General features: G+C 42.6%; 5 protein-coding genes across 5 annotated transcripts; all 5 read right to left on the reverse strand.

Moving 5' to 3' along the window:
* Positions 1–445: 445 nt before the first annotated feature.
* On the reverse strand, positions 446–2,872 carry LOC142963073 (protocadherin alpha-C2-like). The gene has a single exon (XM_076103772.1). The coding sequence runs from the start codon at positions 2,870–2,872 to the stop codon at positions 446–448; it is 2,427 nt and encodes an 808-aa protein (XP_075959887.1).
* A 486-nt stretch (positions 2,873–3,358) lies between these two features.
* On the reverse strand, positions 3,359–5,776 carry LOC142962529 (protocadherin alpha-C2-like). Its single transcript, XM_076103069.1, has one exon. It carries the CDS (start codon positions 5,774–5,776, stop codon positions 3,359–3,361), a length of 2,418 nt encoding a protein of 805 aa, XP_075959184.1.
* Positions 5,777–6,260: 484 nt separating this feature from the next.
* LOC142962549 (protocadherin alpha-C2-like) lies at positions 6,261–8,672 on the reverse strand. Its single transcript, XM_076103100.1, has one exon. It carries the CDS (start codon positions 8,670–8,672, stop codon positions 6,261–6,263), a length of 2,412 nt encoding a protein of 803 aa, XP_075959215.1.
* Positions 8,673–9,158: 486 nt separating this feature from the next.
* Positions 9,159–11,549, reverse strand: pcdhb (protocadherin b). Its single transcript, XM_076103127.1, has one exon. The coding sequence runs from the start codon at positions 11,547–11,549 to the stop codon at positions 9,159–9,161; it is 2,391 nt and encodes a 796-aa protein (XP_075959242.1).
* A 9,837-nt stretch (positions 11,550–21,386) lies between these two features.
* LOC142963074 (protocadherin-10) lies at positions 21,387–24,123 on the reverse strand. Its single transcript, XM_076103773.1, has one exon. It carries the CDS (start codon positions 23,916–23,918, stop codon positions 21,387–21,389), a length of 2,532 nt encoding a protein of 843 aa, XP_075959888.1. The 5' UTR covers positions 23,919–24,123.
* Between the last annotated feature and the right edge of the window lie 3,462 nt (positions 24,124–27,585).

Consider the following 27,585-nt stretch of genomic DNA (forward strand, 5'->3'; position numbering starts at 1 on the left):
TTGTGGAAAGCAGCGACGTGAAATGTCCTTCATGTGTCTTTGCATCTCGTAAAATATCGGAGAAGTCAAAATTTCGTTTAACAAATGTAAGTTGTGTGGGATCCTAATTTTGGATTAAAGATGAATCAAACGTTTGGAATTATTTGTTTCAGGTATGATGCAAACAATAATACAAGTTTTTTTTTATTTGTTTTATATTTGTATATTTTGCATACATTCATTTAGTTTTTAGAAATATATATTTACAGGTTTTTTTCACTAAACTTAAATTACATGGTCATTTATCAGTGCAAGAATGATGTCACAGTCTTTTTCTTCGTTTTACACTTTTACGCGCCGGTTTGTGTGCGTAAAACCATTGCAATATAGATAAATAAGTTATATACACGCGTTTCACATATTCATTTTTGTGTCTATTTGATGGACATACTCAGTTTACATTAATTTAATTGAGTTTATTCCATACCTGCAGAGTGGAAGCCGCTGAGCCGCTCGTGTCGGTCAGTCCTGTGCCTCTTGGTAAACTGGACACGATGTATCTGGAGCCCTTTGGCACAGGCTGTCTAACCACCATCTTTCCTTTCCTGGTCTCTGCTAGAAACAGACTGTACCAGTAGGCATCGTTGGACACCAGAGTGGAATCTGCGATGGAGTTCCTCTCACTGATCACACTGTTCCTGCAGGGAGGAGCCGCTTTGCTGGGCTTGGGTTTCTGACACTTGAGCACGATGGTGACCAATATGGTGATCAGCAGGAGAAATGACACCGAGCCCAGACCGATGACCAAATACAGGTTTAGGTCTGAGAAGATGTCATATTCTAGAGGCACCTCAGTCATGTCAGAGTAGGCCTTAACGGCAGTCTCCACTGTGGACAGCTTGATGGTGACTGTAGCAGAGAGAGCGGGATCCCCGTTGTCCTTTGCAGCAACAACCATTCGCTGGTGGCGCGGGTCTCTGTAACTGAACATCCTCATAGTCCGGATCTCTCCGTTGTATTGATCCAGACTGAACAAGGTGGCGTCAGTCACTTGTAGAAACTGGTACGTAATCCGAGAGTTGTGCACCGAGTCGGTGTCTAAGGCTATCACCTTTGAAACCAGAGAGCCTTTATCGGTGGATCTGGGGATCTTTTCCTCCACCACCGAGCCGTGCGCGCGCCACGGAGACACAATAACCGGAGCGTTGTCGTTCTGGTCCACTATAATGATGTGGACCGTCACGTTACTGCTGAGTGGAGGAGAGCCAGAGTCTCTGGCCTCGATGTGGAAAATAAACTCATTCTCGATCTCATAGTCAAAGGTTTTTAGTGCGTAAAGATTACCGTTCTCTGGATTGATGGAGAACAGCATGGACATGGAGGTGTTGGCTATCTCCTTCTCTAGGATGAAATAAACTAGATACTGGTTTTCATGGAGGTCAGGGTCAAACGCAGTGAGTGAACTGAGCAAGGCTCCAGGTGCGTTATTCTCCATTACACGTATAGTATAAAATGACTGAGGGAACTGTGGAACATTGTCATTAACATCCAGCAGTTCTAACGTCATAGTTTCATTGTCATATAAAGGAGGAGAACCTCTGTCTGTCACAGTGAAAGTGATGTCATATTCTGGAACCTTCTCACGGTCTAATGGCTGTGACACTACTAATTCATAATAGTTATCAGAGGACTCCCTCAGTTTGAAAGGCATATTATCTGGAATGTGAAGATCAACCACTCCATTGTCACCAGAGTCTTTATCACTGACACTAACTACAGCTATCACTGTGTCTAATTCTATGTTTTCATTGACTGGACTCTGGAATGATTTAATGGATATTTCTGGATGGTTGTCATTCATGTCTTCAACCAGAATCTTTATAGTACATTGTCCCGATAATGCACTCACTCCTTTATCAGTTGCTATAACTTCCATATCATAAATCCTGAAATCCTCATAGTTTAGCATTCCTTTAACAGTAATTTCACCACTAGAAGGATTCAGATTAAATGTTTCCTGTGTTTTCTCTGAGGTATATAAACTATATGAATACGTAATATCGGAATTTGACCCTTCATCTAAATCTGTTGCATTGAGATGAACAACAAGGCTTCCAATTGGAGAATTTTCCATTATTTTTAAATTGTAGTTTAATTTGTCAAAAGTAGGAGTGTTGTCATTTGTGTCTAAAACATGAACAATAACACTTGCAGTGCCAGAACGAGCAGGCGTTCCTCCATCTACAGCTGTGAGTATTAAATTATGAACATCATGCTGCTCTCGATCTAAAGTCTTTGTTAAGATTAAATCTGCAAACTTCGACCCTTCTCTGCCAGTCTGTACTTCAATATTAAAATGTTCACTCTCACTCAGGTGGTACGTTTTCACTGAATTGGTTCCAACATCAGGATCAACTGCATTACTGAGAGAGAATCTCTCTCCTTTTAACGCCCCTTCAGATATATCTAAATGAATGGCCTCTCTGCGAAACTGAGGGGCGTTGTCGTTCATATCCGATATTTCTACTTCTATGTTAAAAATTCGTAGTGGATTTTCTAGTGTTACCTCCAGTCTGAGATAACAAGACGCAGATGACTTGGTTGGGCAAACATTTTCCCGGTCAATCTTTTCCACAATATACAGTTCACCAGTCTCTTTGTTCACATCCAGATATTTCTTGTTTGCAATGATGTCAAGACGCATCTTCCTCTGGTTCAGTGTTTTAACATCCAGACTGAGATCGGTAGCAAGGTTTGCTACAACTGATCCTTCTTTCATCTCCTCAGGTATTGAATAATGAGTCACTGAAGTCAATGTGTTACGAACGATAGAAAAAAGAACAACGAGCAGCACGTACCTTTTACAAGACTGCATTGTTACAAAGGACTCCATTGTTATGTGCCGGTTTACTGCACTTCAAAGAAAATTATGTTCGTTTCCAGAAATATTGACTTTTGCTCTAACGGCTTAATCCCGAACATATTCTCACAATTTTAATCCCGAGGATATTTCGTGGCTGAAGAGGGTGAGCAGGTTTCGTCGTGGAGATTCAGCACCACCGAGCTGTCCGGTTGTTCAACGATCTGCCCTCACGACAACGATTCACTGTCATGGCGCTTATTCTGGCATTTTACTAACAAAACAGCGCCACCCTTTAGGTTTTCAAGACTATTTAATTCAGTTTAAAAATATGTACCATAAAGACTAGTTTATTGGCATCATTCTGAGTTTAAATATTGTATCGCTGACGAGAATATATTGATTTATTGACACTATTTTTAAGTTGTATTGATGAAGAGTACTAGCTGAAAAAACTACATTGTCAAATGAAATATAACTAAATATTGATGATTCATGAATTATACAAACACGTGTGCATTAGACTCTCACCTGCAGAGTGGAAGCCGCTGAGCCGCTCGTGTCGGTCAGTCCTGTGCCTCTTGGTAAACTCGACACGATGTATCTGGAGCCCTTTGGCACAGGCTGTCTAACCACCATCTTTCCTTTCCTGGTCTCTGCTAGAAACAGACTGTACCAGTAGGCATCGTTGGACACCAGAGTGGAATCTGCGATGGAGTTCCTCTCACTGATCACACTGTTCCTGCAGGGAGGAGCCGCTTTGCTGGGCTTGGGTTTCTGACACTTGAGCACAATGGTGACCAATATGGTGATCAGCAGGAGAAATGACACCGAGCCCAGACCGATGACCAAATACAGGTTTAGGTCTGAGAAGATGTCATATTCTAGAGGCACCTCAGTCATGTCAGAGTAGGCCTTAACGGCAGTCTCCACTGTGGACAGCTTGATGGTGACTGTAGCAGAGAGAGCGGGATCCCCGTTGTCCTTTGCAGCAACAACCATTCGCTGGTGGCGCGAGTCTCTGTAACTGAACATCCTCATAGTCCGGATCTCTCCGTTGTATTGATCCAGACTGAACAAGGTGGCGTCAGTCACTTGTAGAAACTGGTACGTAATCCGAGAGTTGTGCACCGAGTCGGTGTCTAAGGCTATCACCTTTGAAACCAGAGAGCCTTTATCGGTGGATCTGGGGATCTTTTCCTCCACCACCGAGCCGTGCGCGCGCCACGGAGACACAATAACCGGAGCGTTGTCGTTCTGGTCCACTATAATGATGTGGACCGTCACGTTACTGCTGAGTGGAGGAGAGCCAGAGTCTCTGGCCTCGATGTGGAAAATAAACTCATTCTCGATCTCATAGTCAAAGGTTTTTAGTGCGTAAAGATTACCGTTCTCTGGATTGATGGAGAACAGCATGGACATGGAGGTGTTGGCTATCTCCTTCTCTAGGATGAAATAAACTAGATACTGGTTTTCATGGAGGTCAGGGTCAAACGCAGTGAGTGAACTGATCAAGGCTCCAGGTGCGTTATTCTCCATTACACGTATAGTATAAAATGACTGAGGGAAATGTGGAACATTGTCATTAACATCCAGCAGTTCTAACGTCATAGTTTCATTGTCAGATAAAGGAGGAGAACCTCTGTCTGTCACAGTGAAAGTGATGTCATATTCTGGAACCTTCTCACGGTCTAATGGCTGTGACACTACTAATTCATAATAGTTATCAGAGGACTCCCTCAGTTTGAAAGGCATATTATCTGGAATATGAAGATCAACCACTCCATTGTCACCAGAGTCTTCATCACTGACACTAACTACAGCTATCACTGTGTCTAATTCTATGTTTTCATTGACTGGACTCTGGAATGATTTAATGGATATTTCTGGATGGTTGTCATTCATGTCTTCAACCAGAATCTTTATGGTACATTGTCCTGATAATGCACTCACTCCTTTATCAGTTGCTATAACTTCCATATCATAAATCCTGAAATCCTCATAGTTTAGCATTCCTTTAACAGTAATTTCACCACTGGAAGGATTCAGATTAAATGTGTCTTGTGTTTTCTCTGACGTATATAAACTATATGAATACGTAATATCGGAATTTGACCCTTCATCTAAATCTGTTGCATTGAGATGAACAACAAGGCTTCCAATTGGAGAATTTTCCATTATTTTTAAATTGTAGTTTAATTTGTCAAAAGTAGGAGTGTTGTCATTTGTGTCTAAAACACGAACAATAACACTTGCAGTGCCAGAACGAGCAGGTGTTCCTCCATCTACAGCTGTGAGTATTAAATTATGAACAGCATGCTGCTCTCGATCTAAAGTCTTTGTTAAGATTAATTCAGCAAACTTTGAGCCATCTCTGCCAGTCTGTACTTCAATATTAAAATGTTCACTTTCACTCAGGTGGTACGTTTTTACTGAATTGGTTCCAACATCAGGATCAACTGCATTACTGAGAGACAATCTCTCTCCTTTTAACGCCCCTTCAGATATATCTAAATGAATGGCCTCTCTGCGAAACTGAGGGGCGTTGTCGTTCATATCCGATATTTCTACTTCTATGTTAAAAATTCGTACTGGGTTTTCTAGTGTTACCTCCAGTCTGAGATAACAAGACGCAGATGACTTGGTTGTGCAAACATTTTCCCGGTCAATCTTTTCCACAATATACAGTTCACCAGTCTCTTTGTTCACATCCAGATATTTCTTGTTTGCAATGATGTCGAGACGCATCTTCCTCTGGTTCAGTGTTTTAACATCCAGACTGAGATCGGTAGCAAGGTTTGCTACAACTGATCCTTCTTTCATCTCCTCAGGTATTGAATAATGAGTCACTGAAGTCAATGTGTTACGAACGATAGAAAAAAGAACAACGAGCAGCACGTACCTTTTACAAGACTGCATTGTTACAAAGGACTCCATTGTTGTGTGCCGGTTTACTGCACTTCAAAGAAAATTATGTTCGTTTCCCGAAATATCGACTTTTGCTCTAACGGCTTAATCCCGAACATATTCACACAATTTTAATCCCGAGGATATTTCGTGGCTGAAGAGGGTGAGCAGGTTTCGTAGTGGAGATTCAGCACCACCGAGCTGTCCGGTTGTTCAACGATCTGCCCTCACGACAACGATTCACTGTCATGGCGCTTATTCTGGCATTTTACTAACAAAACAGCGCCACCCTTTAGGTTTTCAAGGCTTTTCAATTCCGTATAACAATATATACCATGAAGACTAGTTTATTGGTATCATTCCGAGTAAATATTGTATCGCTGACGAGAATATATTGATTTATTGACACTATTTTTAAGTTGTATTGATGAAGAGTACTACCTGATAAAACTACAATGTCAAATGAAATATAACTAAATATTGATGATTCATAAATTATACAAACACGTGTACATTAAACTCTCACCTGCAGAGTGGAAGCCGCTGAGCCGCTCGTGTCGGTCAGTCCTGTGCCTCTTGGTAAACTGGACACGATGTATCTGGAGCCCTTTGGCACAGGCTGTCTAACCACCATCTTTCCTTTCCTGGTCTCTGCTAGAAACAGACTGTACCAGTAGGCATCGTTGGACACCAGAGTGGAATCTGCGATGGAGTTCCTCTCACTGATCACACTGTTCCTGCAGGGAGGAGCCGCTTTGCTGGGCTTGGGTTTCTGACACTTGAGGACGATGGTGACCAGAATGGTGATCAGCAGGAGAAATGACACCGAGCCCAGACCGATGACCAAATACAGGTTTAGGTCTGAGAAGATGTCATATTCTAGAGGCACCTCAGTCATGTCAGAGTAGGCCTTAACGGCAGTCTCCACTGTGGACAGCTTGATGGTGACTGTAGCAGAGAGAGCGGGATCCCCGTTGTCCTTTGCAGCAACAACCATTCGCTGGTGGCGCGAGTCTCTGTAACTGAACATCCTCATAGTCCGGATCTCTCCGTTGTATTGATCCAGACTGAACAAGGTGGCGTCAGTCACTTGTAGAAACTGGTACGTAATCCGAGAGTTGTGCACCGAGTCGGTGTCTAAGGCTATCACCTTTGAAACCAGAGAGCCTTTATCGGTGGATCTGGGGATCTTTTCCTCCACCACCGAGCCGTGCGCGCGCCACGGAGACACAATAACCGGAGCGTTGTCGTTCTGGTCCACTATAATGATGTGGACCGTCACGTTACTGCTGAGTGGAGGAGAGCCAGAGTCTCTGGCCTCGATGTGGAAAATAAACTCATTCTCGATCTCATAGTCAAAGGTTTTTAGTGCGTAAAGATTACCGTTCTCTGGATTGATGGAGAACAGCATGGACATGGAGGTGTTGGCTATCTCCTTCTCTAGGATGAAATAAACTAGATACTGGTTTTCATGGAGGTCAGGGTCAAACGCAGTGAGTGAACTGAGCAAGGCTCCAGGTGCGTTATTCTCCATTACACGTATAGTATAAAATGACTGAGGGAACTGTGGAACATTGTCATTAACATCCAGCAGTTCTAACGTCATAGTTTCATTGTCAGATAAAGGAGGAGAACCTCTGTCTGTCACAGTGAAAGTGATGTCATATTCTGGAACCTTCTCACGGTCTAATGGCTGTGACACTACTAATTCATAATAGTTATCAGAGGACTCCCTCAGTTTGAAAGGCATATTATCTGGAATGTGAAGATCAACCACTCCATTGTCACCTGAGTCTTTATCACTGACACTAACTACAGCTATCACTGTGTCTAATTCTATGTTTTCATTGACTGGACTCTGGAATGATTTAATGGATATTTCTGGATGGTTGTCATTCATGTCTTCAACCAGAATCTTTATGGTACATTGTCCTGATAATGCACTCACTCCTTTATCAGTTGCTATAACTTCCATATCATAAATCCTGAAATCCTCATAGTTTAGCATTCCTTTCACAGTAATTTCACCACTAGAAGGATTCAGATTAAATGTGTCTTGTGTTTTCTCTGACGTATATAAACTATATGAATACGTAATATCAGAATTTGACCCTTCATCTAAATCTGTTGCATTGAGATGAACAACAAGGCTTCCAATAGGAGAATTTTCTCTTATTGTTATGTTGTAATTAACTTTTTCAAAAGTAGGAGTGTTGTCATTTGTGTCTAAAACACGAACAATAACACTTGCAGTGCCAGAACGAGCAGGTGTTCCTCCATCTACAGCTGTGAGTATTAAATTATGAACAGCATGCTGCTCTCGATCTAAGGCCGTTTTCAATATTAATTCGACAAATTTAGACCCTTCTCTGCCAGTCTGTACTTCAATATTAAAATGTTCACTCTCACTCAGGTGGTACGTTTTCACTGAATTGGTTCCAACATCAGGATCAACTGCATTACTGAGAGAGAATCTCTCTCCTTTTGACGCCACTTCAAATATATCTAAATGAATGACGTCTCTTCGAAACTGAGGGGCGTTGTCGTTGATATCTAATATTTCTACTTCTATGTTAAAAATGCGAACTGGGTTTTCTAGTATTACCTCCAATCTGAGATAACAAGACGATTTTGCAGGACAAATATTTTCCCGGTCAATCTTTTCCACAATATACAGTTCACCAGTCTCTTTGTTCACATCCAGATATTTCTTGTTTGCAATGATGTCGAGACGCATCTTCCTCTGGTTCAGTGTTTTAACATCCAGACTGAGATCGGTAGCAAGGTTTGCTACAACTGATCCTTCTTTCATCTCCTCAGGTATTGAATAATGAGTCACTGAAGTCAATGTGTTACGAACGATAGAAAAAAGAACAACGAGCAGCACGTACCTTTTACAAGACTGCATTGTTACAAAGGACTCCATTGTTATGTGCCGGTTTACTGCACTTCAAAGAAAATTATGTTCGTTTCCAGAAATATTGACTTTTGCTCTAACGGCTTAATCCCGAACATATTCTCACAATTTTAATCCCGAGGATATTTCGTGGCTGAAGAGGGTGAGCAGGTTTCGTCGTGGAGATTCAGCACCACCGAGCTGTCCGGTTGTTCAACGATCTGCCCTCACGACAACGATTCACTGTCATGGCGCTTATTCTGGCATTTTACTAACAAAACAGCGCCACCCTTTAGGTTTTCAAGACTATTTAATTCAGTTTAAAAATATGTACCATAAAGACTAGTTTATTGGCATCATTCTGAGTTTAAATATTGTATCGCTGACGAGAATATATTGATTTATTGACACTATTTTTAAGTTGTATTGATGAAGAGTACTAGCTGAAAAAACTACATTGTCAAATGAAATATAACTAAATATTGATGATTCATGAATTATACAAACACGTGTGCATTAGACTCTCACCTGCAGAGTGGAAGCCGCTGAGCCGCTCGTGTCGGTCAGTCCTGTGCCTCTTGGTAAACTCGACACGATGTATCTGGAGCCCTTTGGCACAGGCTGTCTAACCACCATCTTTCCTTTCCTGGTCTCTGCTAGAAACAGACTGTACCAGTAGGCATCGTTGGACACCAGAGTGGAATCTGCGATGGAGTTCCTCTCACTGATCACACTGTTCCTGCAGGGAGGAGCCGCTTTGCTGGGCTTGGGTTTCTGACACTTGAGGACGATGGTGACCAATATGGTGATCAGCAGGAGAAATGACACCGAGCCCAGACCGATGACCAAATACAGGTTTAGGTCTGAGAAGATGTCATATTCTAGAGGCACCTCAGTCATGTCAGAGTAGGCCTTAACGGCAGTCTCCACTGTGGACAGCTTGATGGTGACTGTAGCAGAGAGAGCGGGATCCCCGTTGTCCTTTGCAGCAACAACCATTCGCTGGTGGCGCGGGTCTCTGTAACTGAACATCCTCATAGTCCGGATCTCTCCGTTGTATTGATCCAGACTGAACAAGGTGGCGTCAGTCACTTGTAGAAACTGGTACGTAATCCGAGAGTTGTGCACCGAGTCGGTGTCTAAGGCTATCACCTTTGAAACCAGAGAGCCTTTATCGGTGGATCTGGGGATCTTTTCCTCCACCACCGAGCCGTGCGCGCGCCACGGAGACACAATAACCGGAGCGTTGTCGTTCTGGTCCACTATAATGATGTGGACCGTCACGTTACTGCTGAGTGGAGGAGAGCCAGAGTCTCTGGCCTCCATGTGGAAAATAAACTCATTCTCGATCTCATAGTCAAAGGTTTTTAGTGCGTAAAGATTACCGTTCTCTGGATTGATGGAGAACAGCATGGACATGGAGGTGTTGGCTATCTCCTTCTCTAGGATTAAATAAACTAGATACTGGTTTTCATGGAGGTCAGGGTCAAACGCAGTAAGTGAACTGAGCAGGGCTCCAGGTGCGTTATTCTCCATTACACGTATAGTATAAAATGACTGAGGGAATTGTGGTGCGTTGTCATTAACATCCAGTACATGCACAGTTATTGTTTCGTTGTCAGACAAAGGCGGTGTTCCTGCATCCGTCACAATCAGTGTGATGTCATATTCAGGTACCGATTCACGATCCAAAGGTTCAGACACTATGAGCCTATAATGCATGGGTGTATCTGATGACTTGTTAAGAATGAATGGCATGGGCTGATTAATGGATAAGCTTACGTTTCCATTATTGCCAGTGTCTTTGTCTCTTATACCTACAACAGCAATGACACTTCCTACTGGGATGTTTTCATCCACTGTGTTTTTTACAGACTGTATGGTAATTTCCGGATAATTGTCATTCATGTCCGTCACGTGGACGACTACTTTACACTGACCCAGCAAGGGATGCGTCCCCTTGTCTCTTGCCTCAATGTGCATCTCATACAATGTCATATCTTCATAGTCAATAGTACCCTTCACAGTTATCTCCCCAGTGTTAGGGTTCAATTCAAATACGTCTTGTGTTTTTTCTGATGTGTAAAGGGTGAATGAGTAGACTATCTCTGAATTCAGACCCTCATCAAGATCCGTAGCTTTAAGCTTCATCACTAATGTTCCAATCGGGGAATTTTCTGTCATATTAATTGTGTAAGTCTGTTCGTCAAACTGCGGAGGATTATCGTTAGTATCCTGTACTCTCACAATAATATTGGCAGTGCCGGAGCGCACGGGGACCCCACCGTCCACAGCAGTCAGTATTAGATTATGAACAGCATTCTCCTCTCGGTCTAAAGACTTGGTCAACACCAAATCAACATATTGAGTTCCATCACTGCCTGTCTGCATTTCGATGGCAAAATGTTCACTGTTACTGAGTTTGTATGTTTTAATTGTATTCATGCCAACATCTGGATCCACACCGTTAGGCAGGGAGAATCTCTCTCCTGGTGTTGCCGATTCTGAAACGTCGAGCTCTACTCTGTCTCTTCGGAAATGTGGAGCGTTATCATTAATATCCGTTATTCCAAGTTCAATGTTGAAGATGCGTAACGGGCTTTCTATGATAACATCAAGCTTAAGGAAACAGGCGGTAGTTTTTGTCGGACAAAGATATTCCCTGTCCATCTTTTCCACGATGTACAACTCTCCCGTCTTTTTATTGACATCTAGATACTTTTTGTTATGGAAAATATCAAGTTTTACCTCTCGTTGTGCCAAACCTCCAAGCTCAAGTCCCAAATCAGCAGCAAGATTCGCCACAACAGAGCCCCTTTCCATCTCCTCGGCTATGGAGTACCGTGTCACACACAAGGCGCTGGGCCATACTGCAGACAGGACAAAGACGGTTGACCAAAAATGCATCCTTTCGTCTGCCAGAAAGAATACTCCAGATTGTGAAAACGTGACGCTTGTTGATTTTTAAGATCGGAAAAATATCTTAGGACGTGTCAAAGACAAAAAGCACATCTTCCAAAAGGCTGTGTCCTATAATACACCCTTTACAAATGGGTGTGTCATGATTACCAGGATAGAGATGCATTATGCTTTAATGGTCAACAGTGACACCTTGTGACAGAAACTAAACATTGTGCAGTAACAGTGCAGTCAGAATCAGCTTTGTTGGCCAAGACCTGTCAAAAAAATACTTCTCACAGGACAAACGTCTGCACAAGCACACAATGCATTGGTTTTGATATTTGTTTTTCATGTTCAGTGTGTGTAGTTCAATTTAATTCATTCGTATTGTCCCTCAAGAGAAAACGTTGGTTTAGAGTCGAGGGCAAAAACACAAACACAGCCTTTCTGCAGCTTGATGTGTTGAGGTCATGGTTCAAGATCTTGTCGACCACTGTTCCCATATTTGTAGCACTCAAGTAAGACCTGTTCAAAACTGGCAAACAGGTGTACCATGCCTCTTAACCATTCCATGCTGGTAACAGTTTCAGCTCCTAGACAAGAAAATGGATTAAATAATGTAATTGAGTTTATTGTCCATGTAAATGGAATGTTTTACGTCATGCTATCATTGACTTTATTTTAAAAAAAACAAGCTACCCTTGTTTAATATCTCTTGAATATGTTTTTAAAGCTGCTCAAAACAATTTATTGTGGATTTGAACAATTCCAGGTAAAAAGTTAATTAAATAATGCTGCTTGTGGTGAATTTATTTTCTATTATTACCAGCTTTATATAGCTTTTGTATCTGCATTTACCTGATTCCCTTGTTTGGTGTTGTTTTGTGAAAACAGGGAAGGAGATATATTGCATTTTAAGTCACTATTTTACACCGTTTGATTGCTCTCCTCTGGTTTGGGATTTTCTTTGCTGCCGAGTGTGCACATTTATGTGAAACAGAGGAGCCAAAAGGAATAGAAAATTGGCCAATGGCTTAAATTAATCCAGCTAGAGGCAGACTTCCAAAACAAAAAAACAAAGAAACTTGTTACAAATAATGGAAATTAAATAAAGTGCAAGGAGAAGCCTTCCTATTGTTCATTAGGAGCCAAATCCCAGGTAGCCTTGATCATTAGATGTTATTGAACCTCATATTGAATTAATCAACAACAAATGAACAAATCATTCTAATTCGAGAGACAACAAGAGATGAGACCATAGACGAGAATTGTACACATTGCAAATAAAGACCCACATCTGTGCGATCCATCATCCCTTATTTAACCTGATCTGCGATTTTGTGCATGTACGTGTACACGTGCACCTTTTGGCTCAATTCAATATTATCTAATATGATCAGATATGTGCCTGTTGGCTCAACTAGATGTTATCTAATATAATGGTAATTTCTGGCGAGAGGGGTTGTTGTCCTGCACAGGAATGTTCCTGTGACGGTGGAGCCTTGAGATCCCTAGAGATGTGTGTTGTTTGCGAGTGCGGGTGTGACATGTGGCTATAACATATAATGATACTAAATGCATGACGTTGATACTACCATATCTGGGACTTTTCATCACTCATGTTTCATAGCCTGTGTCTATCTGTCTGAAATCATCAGCATGTCTGACAGCCTAGAATATCTTGTATTGTGCATGATGTTTGTGGGAAAGCCAAGCTTTTTTTATTATGAAGACACTAACAGGAACATGTATTTCCCTAATTAACCATTTAAAGTCATTGTTCCACTGACTCATTTTTCAGGTTCAATTCATATAATTTTTAAAACCATGATGTGACCTGCAAAGGGAAAAGGACAGCTTGCACCTGTAACATTTTGTCCGCTCTTCTAGGGGACTGTCTGCAATGTACATTACATTTTACATTACATTACAGTCATTTAACAGACGCTTTTATCCAAAGCAACTTACAATAACTGTATTCAACATCGGTTTTCGAGAGAACAACTAGTCACCAGAAGTCATAAGTGGAGTAGAAGTAAAAAGCAATATATACCATTCTCACAACAACAATTACTTCAAGTGTGTGCTTAGCTACTCCTTTAGTAACTACTACATATGTTATTTCCCACCACTGGCTGTATGTCAGACCTTTTAACAGCAGTTCATGGGGCCTCTATGGTTGTGACTGTGACCCTGCTGTGGTCATATGATCATAGGCACATATTATTCACAAAGGCAACCACAGGTTAGAGATGAGGGCATTTAAAACCCTCCTCCTACTTGCGTTTATGATTAGAGCCCACTGAGGTTTTGCTTTATCTTGTGTGCTTTTTCTTTCAGATTGTGTAAAACACAGCATTGCAAAGTTGTCTCATCTCCACACAACCGCGTTGAAGTCGCTCCTTGTTTTATGTTTTGTTTTGGTCTCTACGACATATTGAAGATCTCAGTCTGCGTGTTTATTTTCCTGTGACAAACTGCAGAAATAGCTTGTTTGGAGAATTAGGAGCCAGAACCCAGGCTTCGGGCATTTGGCTACTCCAACATGTAAATAGTTTAAATGTCAGAGGTGCAGCAAGCCTTTGTCTGAAGACTTCTAATCAGTGTTGCCTCTCACTTTTTATTGCTTATTTGTAAAAAAAAAAAGGGCTCCTGACATTCTTGCATGTTTATACATTTCTTTCCGTCCTATTTTTTACAAAACCTCTGCAAGAACATTGCAACAAACAAATCTAAAAACAGTCATCCTGAATAAGTTGATACATTGGACCCAACTTTTGTAAAAGCTGAAATGCATTGACAATGCACTGAAGCTGTGCGTACTGCATGGAAACGTCCAGGGGATAATATCATAGGTTGAGAGCAGCCAACAAAGTTACGCAAATCAAATTAAATTACAATAAAACAAACTCTTCAACTACAACCCAAGTTGTATCACCTTCCTCTGTCACTTGGTGGCGAAAAAGCTTCAAAGTTGGCTGTAGTGGCTCGGCTAAAATATATTTTTTTAAACTCTAAGCTAACAGCATCTGGGACAGTGGTTCTGATATTTAATGCAAATTAAACCAGAGCCTCTTGTTTTGTAAGGTTATAAATCTGTATCGAACACAAACATTCAGCACAACACCTGTAGCTTTCAAAGATACTGCATGTCAGACATAATTGTGAGAAATGCATCAGAATACATAAAACCCTCCCTACACACGCACACACACACACACACACACACACACACACACACACACACACACACGCACACCAAGAATAAAATCGTGTAGTCTGCATTTGCACAAAATATCTGAATATGCATGTGCAAGATGTAAAGTAAATGTGTCTAAATACTTCTAAATGTATAGTTTCATGTCTTAAAGTGAGATCATAAACTTTGATTTGCTGTTTTATGTGGTTTTAGTCTGTGTCTGTCTCAATAAAATGAGACAAGAGAACTACAAGTTATTCTGCCCCTTCTTCCACTCTGTCAGTTATTTTCTGCCCCCAAATGAAATCAGCCAAGCTCCCTTTTTTGTCTCACAGGGTTGTGGATTACGTCATTGTAACCTTCCAGCGCCACACACCCTGAGCACAATGTAAAATGCATCTACTCTTCACAGATGAGACCGTTTGTTTGGTGTGCTGCGCAATGATTCTTACTCAATGGTGCCATCTGCTGGATTAAATACGTTGCCTCGCCAGTGTTACAAGATGGTGCTAATGCTCAATCACTTATTGTGATTTTATATGAATCATGGTTGAATACAATATCATCCAGTATTTGACTGCCATATCTGCTGCCATAAAACTGCCATCAAATCTGAGTCCATTATTTGAATGTGATCAATAACTCTCATTTTACTGGGATGTAAATTGGTCACAAGCATGTTGTTTGTGGGATTCATAAGAGTGTAAGAGCTATATTAGACTTAGTAAGATGTGTTAAGTTATTTGCGCTAATTTAAGGCTACTCTATACTTCCAGTCCACTACATTTACACTTATAGTTACTAGGTATTTTAAGAATTAAGATGTTACATACAAAACACAATTTTATGGAATATGATGCACTAAAGATACCCAACTGTATATAAAGTAGTTAAATCAGCTCTATCACAACCAGCTGCACCATTCAATTGTTTCTTTCACATCACTGCATAAGTATAACATTGTAACACTGACACATGGTACATTTTTCTGCATTAGCCTACTTTTAATACTTTATGTGTATTTTTTGGCTGTTACTTTAATAATTTTACTTTACTTTTCACTATTTATGTAACAAAGTTTTTGTTAGATAAAGGATCTGAATACGTCTTCCACCACTCGTCTCAAAGAGAAAAAAAAACACTGGGGCCCCCAGGAAATATTTTTTATTTTCATGTATTCCTCTCTTCGTTGCCTCAGTTGTTGTTTTTTCTTACCACTGCATGACTTTCATCAGTCAGTATTCCAAAGCAAAGTTTGTGTCGTGGAGATGGAGAGGAAGAGGGGTGCCTTCACGACATTCAATCCAACATACCGCACCAGTATTTATTGAGTAGTAGCATACGCGCCCTCTGGTGGATGGCTGACGAAATTGCAGTTGGCTTGGAAAGAACCACTGGTCAAAATAATTTCAGCACCATGGCCATGGACAGCTCCCAATGCAAATGACCAACATGGTTTGATGATGGATAGTGACAGGAGTTGCCCGGCCCTTTGCTGAGTGTCCGGTTGCTGTAACAGACCAACTGAGCAATTTTGATGTATTTTACTACCATTATTTCACCAAACACAATACAACAATTTCACTAAAACTTCTACAAATGCGGAGTTTAAAAAATACCAAAATTTGAGTTTGCACATTTTCATTCATGAATTCAATGTATCTGAATGTATTTTGTTTAATGATTCTAAATAAACAGCAAAGAGCACAAAGAATGATCACACCTCTATTTTAGGAACATAGCTCTATTCCTCACGCATCTGAAAGTCAGCCAAACTGACCTAAATACGGCTGCCCCTTCAGCCGTCCCTATGGATCACCTTACCGCAGAGAAGGTTAACCTGCTCCCCTCCCTGCTCTCTACGGACACCCGTTTCCTTATTAACTGAATTATTTTCAATCTGAGCCATACGACGACCTAATTATACCCTACTCATTTCTGGCCGGTGGCCAGCTCTCATCTGTTGATGGTGGGACCTAATTCCCTGAGAAGTAAGATGTAAAAGGGCACAGAGAGAGAGAAGTCACAGGCCCTCTAGCTCACATCCAGGTATGGCATTTGGAGTTGAGCCTCCCCCATTTCCCTGATGCTTGTATTCGTGTTCGTGGTGCTAATTAAAGTGATATTTCGAGAGAGGAGGTTTTGTTTGTTCAGTTAATGAACCCCACTATTCTCCGCGGGCAAATGGAAATGCAAGCACTCCAATTAGCATATGTTAGCATTTTACTATGTTTATTCCTCACTGTGGAAAACAGCTTACCAAGGCGAAAAGCTTTCCACCCTTGTAAGAGTAGCTGTGGAACTTTATCCACACCAAAATAATTGACTCAAGCTAATTACACATACATATGGGAAACTTACATCTAAATGCTTCATGCATGCAGATCGACCGAATCTGTGTTTGAGTGTGTGCGTAAATCAGTACGCATGGGTGGGGTTAGCTTCGAGTTTTATCAATTACACATGCATGTCTAGGAGTCATGACACAGACCTTGTGAAAAAAATACTTTATTTCCATAAATGTATACAGTACATGTGTGGGGAAAATCCCCCCTCTTTACAGTTGTCTGCATCATGTTGCAGCTTGCATATACATTATTATACTTTGTAATATTCACACAAGCTCAGCGAACAAACATATACAAAAAGAAAACAATTTTTATTTTCATAAAACCAAAAATATAAAAGTATTTTCCACTGATGCTTTTTTGAAACATTTTGGATGTAATTGCTGCTCCAGTTTGATTGTCTAAATAATAATAATAATAATAATAATAATAATAATAATGATAATAATAGGCAGATGCATACATTGACCATGTTGCAGTGGCATGTCACATAAATAGCCATCAGACTTCATTTCCCTTCAGCATTTAAGCCAAACTGGATTGTTCAGTCATTATTTCGCTTGTATATTTTTCATCCAACTTGTAAATCATATGTTCATTAATCTATGAGTTGGATGTTCTCTTTCCTCTGTTTTCATATGAGGTTATATGTCATTTTAATATTCCATTCAGACAGTCATTGAAAAGTCAGTCATTGTACAGGTCATTATTTATAATCGCAGCCTCTCCCTGGGGGGACATCTGAAGACGTCGCCTCTTGCCAAAGGTGGAGAAGGCATTGTGGACGTCGAGCTCGCTTCGCTGTACTGCGGGCCTCAGGGTGCAAAAGCCTGATGGTGTCCCAGGGATGTACACATTGTGGTGGTAGTCAGGTGGTGGGTGTGGGTGTGGGTGTGGGTTTGGGTGTGGGTTTGGGTGAGGTTGTGGGTGTGGGTGTGGGTGAGGGTGTGGTGGGATTGATGGCTGCTGCTGTTGGGGAGGTGTGCACCGAGGAGTCCAGGGGCGAGAGGGGACCCCACTGGTCGAAGGAGACATCTTATAGTCTGTAGTATGACATAGAAGAGGAGAGAGGAGAGTAGAAGCAACTATTAATTATTGACTCAGGGCTGTAAAGTAAAATTTTCAATTGCATAGCACTTCTCTAAAACGAAGTTCAGTGCTTTGCATCCAGGACAATAAACAAAGATATCGGCAACAAAAAAGAATAGAGCCATAATGATGTATCATATGTATTTGAGATTAATTAATTATAATAGACTATACCAATAAACAAATAAAATGGAACAAAGGAAAACAGAATGGCATTCCATAAAAGCATGGAGGTGTGCTGTGTTGTATAAAATACTTGGCTAAATGCATTATGTAACCCTAAATGTGTTAAATTTTGATGACAGCTCTTTGTGGTCCACTGTGTTTGGCCTGTCTTACCTTTCACCCCTCTCATATGAGTACCCCAGGTCCAGTATTGTCCAGGCGCCATGGATGTGACATAGTTTTCTGGGTCAGCATGCATGGCCTTACGCATGAGGGTGCCATCCATGTTGATGGAGTTATAACTGCAAACAAGATACCATTCTGTAATGAGAACATGCTTTACTCGTATGTAAATTCAATATCTGTATCCATTTTAACACGACTGAGCTTCAGCTTATTATAGAGCATTGTGTGCTTTAGTACAGTAGGTTGGGTGGACAAAGGTCAAAGGTCAAAGGTCAGAGTTCCAAAATGGTACCTTTTGATGGAGGAGTTCTGATTTTTCGTAAGAGTCCAGTCTGTGTTTGGCTGCTTCAGCTGCAGGAAAAAGAGCGTGCCAGATTTTATTTCCAGTTTGTAACAACAACAACAAAAAATTCCAATTTTTAAATCCCCATGTTCAGGCACATCATAGTGCAATGTCACTGCCCAGGTCTATTTCGAGAAATGTCTCTCTTCAAAGTAAGTCTCAATCAAACCGGTCTTGATAACAAACGACACCTGTTCATTCTATCCTCTTGGATCAGCAGAGGTCAGTGGTAATTGACATGAGGAGCAGTCTATCTTCGTGCTTGTCCTGTAATGGAGACATGCCTCATGTCACATGGACCGCGGCTGCCGCCCTGTGGATGTTTGGTGGAACAGAATTTGTAAGAGCGGAGGTGATGTTGCCTTCAGCTACGACTCGCCTGTCACTTAGTTTCGCTTGCATCATATGTGGCGCAGCGTGAGAGGTGAATGAGAGCACCCGAGAGATATTTATTCCCGGTCTGAGTAGTGTTGATTCTACGCTCTATTAATTCTGTTAAAGTTGTTAACACCGAGAATGCGACGTAAGCGTATTATTAGAATCGGTATTCAAAATACACTCCCCGCCAACAACGCACAAAACCAATTAGAACCCCACCGGGATGAAACGAAACATGATTTTAATCTTCAAAGAAAACCGTGCCAGGGAGGAAATTAAGGAAATTACACACGTCATTGTTTTGTGGATTTTATGCATCATTTTTACATTAATATTTGCCTGATGCTCCTCGAGCAAGGTTTTTAATTAAAAGTGTCTTAGAAAGCCTTGAAAAGTTTGCGGTCCTCGCAGCTGTATTTGCAACAGCATAACCCTGAGAGCTCACTCAACGCGCATACACACATCACCGCCGCACGCGTACACGTGCACGCTCCTGTCCTGCGTGTCTTACACGCTTGCATGTTTTTGTAATCTCTCTTTTCACCTTCAATTCATCCATTTTACCAGGCCTATGTACTTCCTTTGTGTGCTGCTCACATTCTTTAATTGAGATTTGTCTTTGAGGTTTTATGTGTCACTGACAACCTCACGACGACTCGTGTACGCTGAGGGACACGCCGGGTGAATTAGGGGAACCAATTAACGACAGGAAGGACACTTTCTCCCGAAGGAGCATATAGCTGCAGGCAGAACAATCACCGTGACCTCGAAATCCCTCTTGTGGCCAGAGGTGCATGTGCCAGTGACCGAACTGACATTTCTCAGTTGTCCTGATGGAGACTGGTAACATGGCTCTGAGTCGTTGTCCCTCTGCAGTTTGATGAAAATAGGGAGGCGACAATGAGCAGTACGTACATATCGGTCTGCTGCCCCGTCTATTAGAATTAGAAAACGCTAGACGTCCTGCCTCTGTAAATTCCCTTTCTCCTCGTCTCCCTTTCTTCCCCTCTCCTCCCCTCCCCTCCCCTCCCCCTGCTCTCTCTCTCTCTCTCTCTCTCTCTCTCTCTCTCTCTCTCTCTCTCTCTCTCTCTCTCTCTCATTCAGAGGACAACATCGGGGCCGATCTACAGGCGGCCCACGTCTCAGTCCAGCCATGTCCTTGCACCCCCCTCCTTCTCCTTGCCCCCTCCCCTCTCGATGTCCTCCACTGTCTCCCCAAAACCGTCCATTTGCCATTTTTCATCAATAATGGACAGGCCCCCTTGTGAATAGGCCTACGCCACATTGTGTGTATGGCCGTGTTTGTGCCCTTGAGGCATAGTTAGTGAGGCTATCTGTCCTATATTGTTAGTTTGAGGACAAGAAGGCGTGCCGCAAACCAGACTGGTCGAAAAAGAATTGTCTGAACTCAAGACAGATGCATTCAAATAACTGCCATTCACCTTGCCCGTTACGCATATAACCTTGACTTGTTGTTCAGACTCAGGTAGATGTGCTGGAAGCAGGTGTGTTTGTTCCCTCTCTGCGTGACAAGTATGTGGCACTGGGTGATGTTTTCATATCCGAGGTCACAAACTATTATAATTAAGTTAATGAATTATTATAAAAGGCTTTTTCCAGTTTTTTTTGTAAAAATGTGTCGTGAAGACTGAAGAGGAGTCAACTTGAACTACATCTCCTCTTCCTCTCACACAGTAATCTCACTTCATTCTAAACAGATGATAAGACACGGTGTGTGCGCACAGAATATGTTCCTTGAGATAGAGCTTTACGCTTTCATTACCATGTAAATTACAATGTAATCTAACGTCGTCTCATATCATTTCCCGGGTGCAAAACATTACCATAGGCTGCACACTTGGGATACATTATTGCCATGATTATAAAAACAGTCGAGACAACATGCTGGTATAACACACTTAAGAAGAGAGAGAAGACCAGAAATGCATGGCCTTGCTCATTTTCTTTGCTTAAATTGTGTTTAAATCTGTCTGGTATGTGTAATTTGACCTTCATGGGCGAATGTCACATGTTATCAGATAGAAAACTGAGATGGGTTTTGCTGTGGCAGTGAGTGAACCAGATGTGTTTAAACGAATAACATGAGCTCTTGCGACTTATACTATACGCTGTTTTCACTGTACCTCGTTTGGAGTAGTTGCGCCGTTGTTCACAGATGCGCTCCGGCTTTGCGCGTTCCACGAGTTTTCTGCGCTCTTCGCCTCGTTGTTCCTCGGTGTGCTGCCGGGGCTGCACGGCTTCAGAAACATGAAGTCACTTTTGGCAGATTCGGGAGTCAGGCACACTTTGTAACAATATGACTGGGAGAGACCGCTGTTTCCATTCACCTCCATGCAGTTCGTGGGCACTTTGGCCGCGGATGAAATCTGCAGGTTGAGGTTGGATTTTTTGAACACCTCCGGAGGCGGATCGGGCTGAAACCCCCCGCAACAGCAGCAGGCGAACGGGGGAAGGTTGTACCCGCTGATGGTCTCCCTGTCCTTGTAGCACTTGACTGCAGCGAGCACAATTATAGCCACAAGGAATATTAAAGATATTGTGCTCAGTGACACGATCAAGTAGAGAGCGAGGTTTGAGGGGGGCTGTGGGCTGAGCGTGAGGTCTCCGAAATCTGACAGGGACTCGGGCACGCTGTCGACCACTGTCAGGACAATAGAGACCGTGGCGGAGAGCGGCGGCTGTCCGTTGTCCTTGACTAATATGACCAGTCTTTGCCTTGTTACATCTTTTTCCACGAGCCGGCGAATAGTCCGGATTTCGCCCGTGTACAGAGCCACGCTGAACAGCCCTGGGTCTGTAGCCTGCAACACCTGATAGGACAGCCGGGAGTTTTGCCCTGCGTCCGCGTCAAACGCTGTTATTTTGGTAACCAGATACCCAGCGTCTACTAACCGCGGAACCACCTCTGTGGCCACGGTGCCGTTTTTGGGAAGCGGGGACACGATAACAGGTGCATTGTCGTTCTGGTCCAAGACAAAGACGTTGACTGTGATATTATTGGCGAGAGGGGGGAAACCAGCGTCCTGCGCCTGCACCAGAATCTGAAAGTTTCTAAGTTGCTCATAATCAAAGGAGCGCAGTGCGTAGATATTACCGTTGTCAGAGTTGATTGACACATAAGTGGACACGGGCATGCCCTGAATCTGACCCTCCAGAATAGAATAAGACAGATATGCGTTCTGGTTAGAATCGGGGTCGAATGCAGTTACAGAGCAAATGGAAGCGCCCGGGGCATTATTCTCGGTCACATACACTGTGTATGAAGGTTGAGAGAACCGTGGGGGGTTGTCATTAATGTCAGACAGTTGAACGAGCATTGTTTTCCTGGTGGAGAGCGAAGGAGAGCCCAAGTCTCGGGCTGTTAGGGTGATGTTGTACTCGGACACCGCTTCCCTGTCCAGAAACTCGCTTGTCACCAGGGTATAATAGTTTTTAAAAGATGAATGGAGCTGAAAGGGGACGTTGCTCGGAATTTGGCAGTCGACGTTTCCGTTCTCTCCCGAGTCCCGGTCCATAACACTGATGACAGCTATCACCGTGCCCGGTGGCGCATCTTCCTGGACAGGAGTGGACACTGATGTGAGAATGACTTCGGGCGCGTTGTCATTGACATCCAGGATGTCTACCAGCACTTTACTGTGCACAGCCACAGCCGAGGGTCCCCTGTCTTTTGCTTGCACATACAGCTCAAATACACTGGCTTTCTCATAGTCCACAATGCCCTTCACTCGGATTTCACCCGTGTACGGGTCCACGCTGAACAGCTCGCGCACTTTGAGGGGTGCGTGCCCGCTAAACGCGTAGGTCACCTCTCCATTGGAGCCCTCATCCAGGTCTGTGGCGTTTAGCTTCAGCACCAGCGTACCCCTCGGTGCGTTCTCCACCAGACTCGCCCGGTAAACAGAGCGGTCAAATACGGGCACGTTATCGTTTGCGTCTAACACTGTAATAGTTATCAGTGCTGTACCAGAGCGTTCCGGCGACCCCCCGTCAAAGGCAGTCAGAACCATTTCGTGCCTTTTCTGCTGTTCCCGGTCCAAAGGGGTGTCCAGCACGAGCTCAGCAAACTTGCTTCCATCATTGCGCGTCTGGATATTCAGTACAAAGTGCTGGTTTGCGCTTAGCTGGTAAGAGCGCAGAGAGTTGGTGCCCACGTCCTGGTCCTGTGCACTCTCTAACGGGAAACAGGAGCCAGGCGCAGCCGACTCTGTGATGTCAAGATTAAACTCGCTCCATGGGAAACTGGGAGAGTTGTCATTCACATCTAAAATCTCCACTTCCACTCTGTACAGTTCTAATGGGTTTTCAATTACTACTTGTAGGTGTAAAAAACAGCTCGGGCTTCGTTCACACAGCTCCTCTCTGTCCATCTTTTCGTTGACGAAGAGAATGCCATTCTCCAAGTTCACTTCTAAATACTGCCTCTTTGCGCCGGAGACTATACGAAACCGACGGGCTGACAACTTGGCCACATCCAAACCCAGGTCTTCGGCGATGTTGCCCACAAAAGCTCCGTGCTCCAGCTCTTCGGGAATGGAGTAACGAATTTGCGCAAGAACCAGGTCCACAACACACGCACATAGAAGCAGACATACAACCAGCCCAGTCACCGGTACCCAGCTGCCTCTGGAGAGTCTGTGATCCATTTCAGTGGAGTGCGTAAAAATCACCTCATCCAGACATCTTTCGCCTTATAAAGCCCTTCAACTGTAGACTACAGCTAAAAAAAGTACATACAAAAGCAGCGCCTTTCCCAAATTAAATTAAAAAAAAAATATCTTCAGAACTAAGTTTGTAACATCTATGTGCGGATAAGTTAAAAGGAGGGGACGAGAGAGGAGAAGAGAGTAAAGGCACCTCTCTCTCTCTCTCTCTGTGTGTTGTGCTCCACGCGCAACACCGGTGGTGTGTGAACGGGGGAGGCTCGCGCTTTGATTTTTCCAGTGTATTAGACACTCCGAGGAGCTGGTGGGGAGGCGTGTGTGTGTGTGGGAGAGTGAGAGAGAGAGAGAGAGAGAGAGAGAGAGAGAGAGAGAGAGAGAGAGAGAGAGAGAGAGAGAGAGAGAGATGGAGGGGGTGGACGTAGCTTCTCGCAGCTCCGTATTGGAGGACGCCGACGCGAAGTGCGACTCTAATTACTGTAGACGATTAACCCTTTCACATCCTCGTGTCTGTTCCTCTGACCCACTAAAGAGACGAGAAGGCGTAAATTGTACACCAGACGTCAGAGCCAGATTTGGATTAAGGGATAAATAATGTTGTGGGTGTCGTTTTCTAGGCTGCATTTAACAGATGAGGATGGACAAGGATTTGTCTTGGTGACCACATTGCCCTATAGGCCCAGGATGGCTGTAGTAGCTAACATTTTACTTTAAATCGTTATGACCCCCGTTATACAGAAAAATATAAACTTTTCTTCCATGGTTCAACTATTATAGTTTGCAATGCAGAAAACCAAAACACACTGGACTAAACGTTCATCCTCTTTGCCTCAAATGGGCCAGTGGCCACTGCCAGTGGGCATCTGGGAATCTATAATGCTTATTAATGAGAGCCCTTTGAAGATGAATGCCCACACTGCAAAAACAGTCCCATTCATTAATCATCACACACGAAATTGGGTTTTACAAAAAGAATCGTTGATGGGTCAGGATACCCAATTTAATCAATATTTAAACGAGTACATTTGGAGCTTAAAGTGATTACATTGACAATCACGAGCGGGGTGATACTCATAGAAATACGCGTTACACGGTTGTAATTCACTTAAGTAGGCCTAAACATGTAACAACATAATCAACATAAAAGCAATGTCATAAAGCCTTAATCATACTTGTCTCTAATCAGGTATTATAGTTGAGATTAGATAAATACCCCATAGGTGATGTGTTTACAGTTTCAGATGACAGAAAAGGGCGAGCATGGATGCTGTGGGATGTTTTCGATATATCCTATAAGTGACTCCAGTAGATCAAAGTACTGCTACAACACTGAGCAGTGTTTGTAGGACAAAGAGGACAACTCGAGCCTCTTTAGAGTGCGGCACATGTTTGTTCAAATCTAATCTTTTCCCTGTTAATCCTGGTCAGTTAGACAACCACTGAACCACGGAGAGCGGGAAAGAGAGAGAGAGAGAAACTGAAGGATTCCTTTGTGTATTCGGGTTCGTCTCTAGACAGACACGAGTGGCATCCTAATGTAAAACGGTGGCTTGAAATCTGAAAGTCTCTTCTTGGGACTGACGACACAGCCTTGGCCCCCGGGCAACGCTGAGCTTGTTAGCGACTGAAGAAGTGCGAGAGCGAGATGAGAGAGAAAGAACAAGAAACAAACATTTCTACTTCCTCAGGCAGCATTTCCTTTTTTCACTAGACGCTACATTTTCTGGTAAACTGCCCCCCCCCCCCCCCCCCCCTCCCCCAAACCCGAGGACTACGTCCTCTGTCGAAAATAGTGTCGATGACATGCTTCTCTGAGAGAATCATCAGGGAAACCAAGCGACGTTCATGTTTAATATTGTTGTGATCTTTTCCCTTGAAAAAACAAATCAAACGGGGCTAGTGGGAATACCTCAACTTGGAGATGGTGGTTGTTTCTGACATGTTTCCTTTATGCTGAGAGAAGAATAACTTTAAGAATCAGGGATGTATGTAGTTTTTGTGTAATTCATGTTCAGTCTAGTATTGAAAGGGGCATGGAAGTTCCCAATTATTTTTTTTCTGCGTAAAATCTGGAATGTTATCGAATTATTAAAGGGATCATTGTGGAATAACTTGTTGCATAACTATCACTTGTACTTTTCCCTGGGCACAAGAAAGTGTCCCCGAACTGTCTCTCAAACAAGCAGCCCCCGAAATGAAACACCCTCCCCTTTTCAGGAAAAAAAACAACTAAAATCCTCAGGTTTAAATAAGCAGAAAACACAATCTGCTTGCAGACTTAACCTCAAGCAGATGGTTAAGCTTCTCCAGAAATGATTACATTTCTGGAGAAGAAAAAAATCACCACCACCAGTTCCATTGCTTTCCTCTTCTTTTTAATTAACGGAGTGAAGGATTAGTGCGCAGCTATCCGGGATCAACCGTTCTCCGACGGAAGAATACAAATGTTTTGTGATAAATAATCCCAAAGCACTCCGGCCGGCGGTCCCTCGGTGCCTGTTACATTAACATGCATTACACGGAGCATTAAGCCGGTCTCATCCGCCCCTATCGCCTTGCTCACCCCATTGTCCGACAGAAAGACAGCCATTACTTTCTCTGAACTACCGCTCAACAACCTGACCGTGACCCGTTACTTTGTCACAGGATGAGAGGGTGGCGGTGGGTGCATCCCGGGTGGTGGAGGACTAATGGGAAACTTTTAACTCAGAATTTATTCCTTTCACGCTTCAAAATAAAGACACAGATGTTTAATTTTTTAAAGGGATTTCAGTTGAGCAGGTACAGGCCACGTCTTATTTGACCCACAATGCGCACAAACCAACTCATTGCATATCGTTTGTGATCTTGAGGCGCCATCTACTGGGCACTATCCGATAATGTAAAACAGGTCTTGAAATAAGTAGGCCTGTTGTGATCCCAGTGACGCCTCTCTCAGCAACATGGTGTTCAATCATTTTAGGGCCCCATTATAAAGGAATAGTATAGTTTTGTTTAGTTTACCTTATCAGTATAGAATCTTAACTTAAGTGACCAAGTAGCCTAAGGAAAATTGAAAATAAAATTTGAATCAAATTCTCAGTTCTCAATACATTCACCGTGAAGAGAACACATATTTAGGAAGATACAAATATAGGATATAGACACAGACAAATAAGTAAAAGCAAACATTAACACATAGCAATTGATTAGTATATATTACAATGCATATACTATATTTCCCATGCAATTGACAAACATATAATACATAAAAAGCATAAAATACGTTTGTTTTCAGTGCTGATGTCAGTTTTGAATATTTTCTACTCAGCCACCAAAGAGAGCATATGCTGTATTGTTTGTGACATTGTTTTAACTGTCACAAAAAAACACTCCTGCAATGCAACCATACAGAACCAAATACTTAACCTCGAGTTTTACGATAATGGTGGTCCTCACGTGGTCCCCACTTTGAAAGCCACTGACTGAAAGAATGAAGGATTCATGTCTAAATCATATCCCGCATTGAGCATTATAGTTTGAGTCGCCCAATGCATCAAAGTGACGTATTAATCACGTCATAATAACAACTCCACTCATTAATATCCAGTTCATTGGGGCTTTATACTTTACTTCATCCCACAGTATTCATCAGGTTAATTTGGGAAAACAC

The sequence above is a fragment of the Anarhichas minor genome, unplaced genomic scaffold, assembly GCF_050575085.1.
Source record: "Anarhichas minor isolate MPS153535 unplaced genomic scaffold, ASM5057508v1 ptg000028l, whole genome shotgun sequence".
Lineage (NCBI taxonomy): Eukaryota > Metazoa > Chordata > Actinopteri > Perciformes > Anarhichadidae > Anarhichas > Anarhichas minor.

Excerpts from the sequence above, each read along its gene's own strand:
- LOC142962549 (XM_076103100.1), bottom strand. The coding sequence starts at position 8,672 with ATGGAGTCCTTTGTAACAATGCAGTCTTGTAAAAGGTACGTGCTGCTC.
- LOC142962529 (XM_076103069.1), bottom strand. The coding sequence starts at position 5,776 with ATGGAGTCCTTTGTAACAATGCAGTCTTGTAAAAGGTACGTGCTGCTC.
- pcdhb (XM_076103127.1), bottom strand. The coding sequence starts at position 11,549 with ATGCATTTTTGGTCAACCGTCTTTGTCCTGTCTGCAGTATGGCCCAGC.
- LOC142963073 (XM_076103772.1), bottom strand. The coding sequence starts at position 2,872 with ATGGAGTCCTTTGTAACAATGCAGTCTTGTAAAAGGTACGTGCTGCTC.
- LOC142963074 (XM_076103773.1), bottom strand. The coding sequence starts at position 23,918 with ATGGATCACAGACTCTCCAGAGGCAGCTGGGTACCGGTGACTGGGCTG.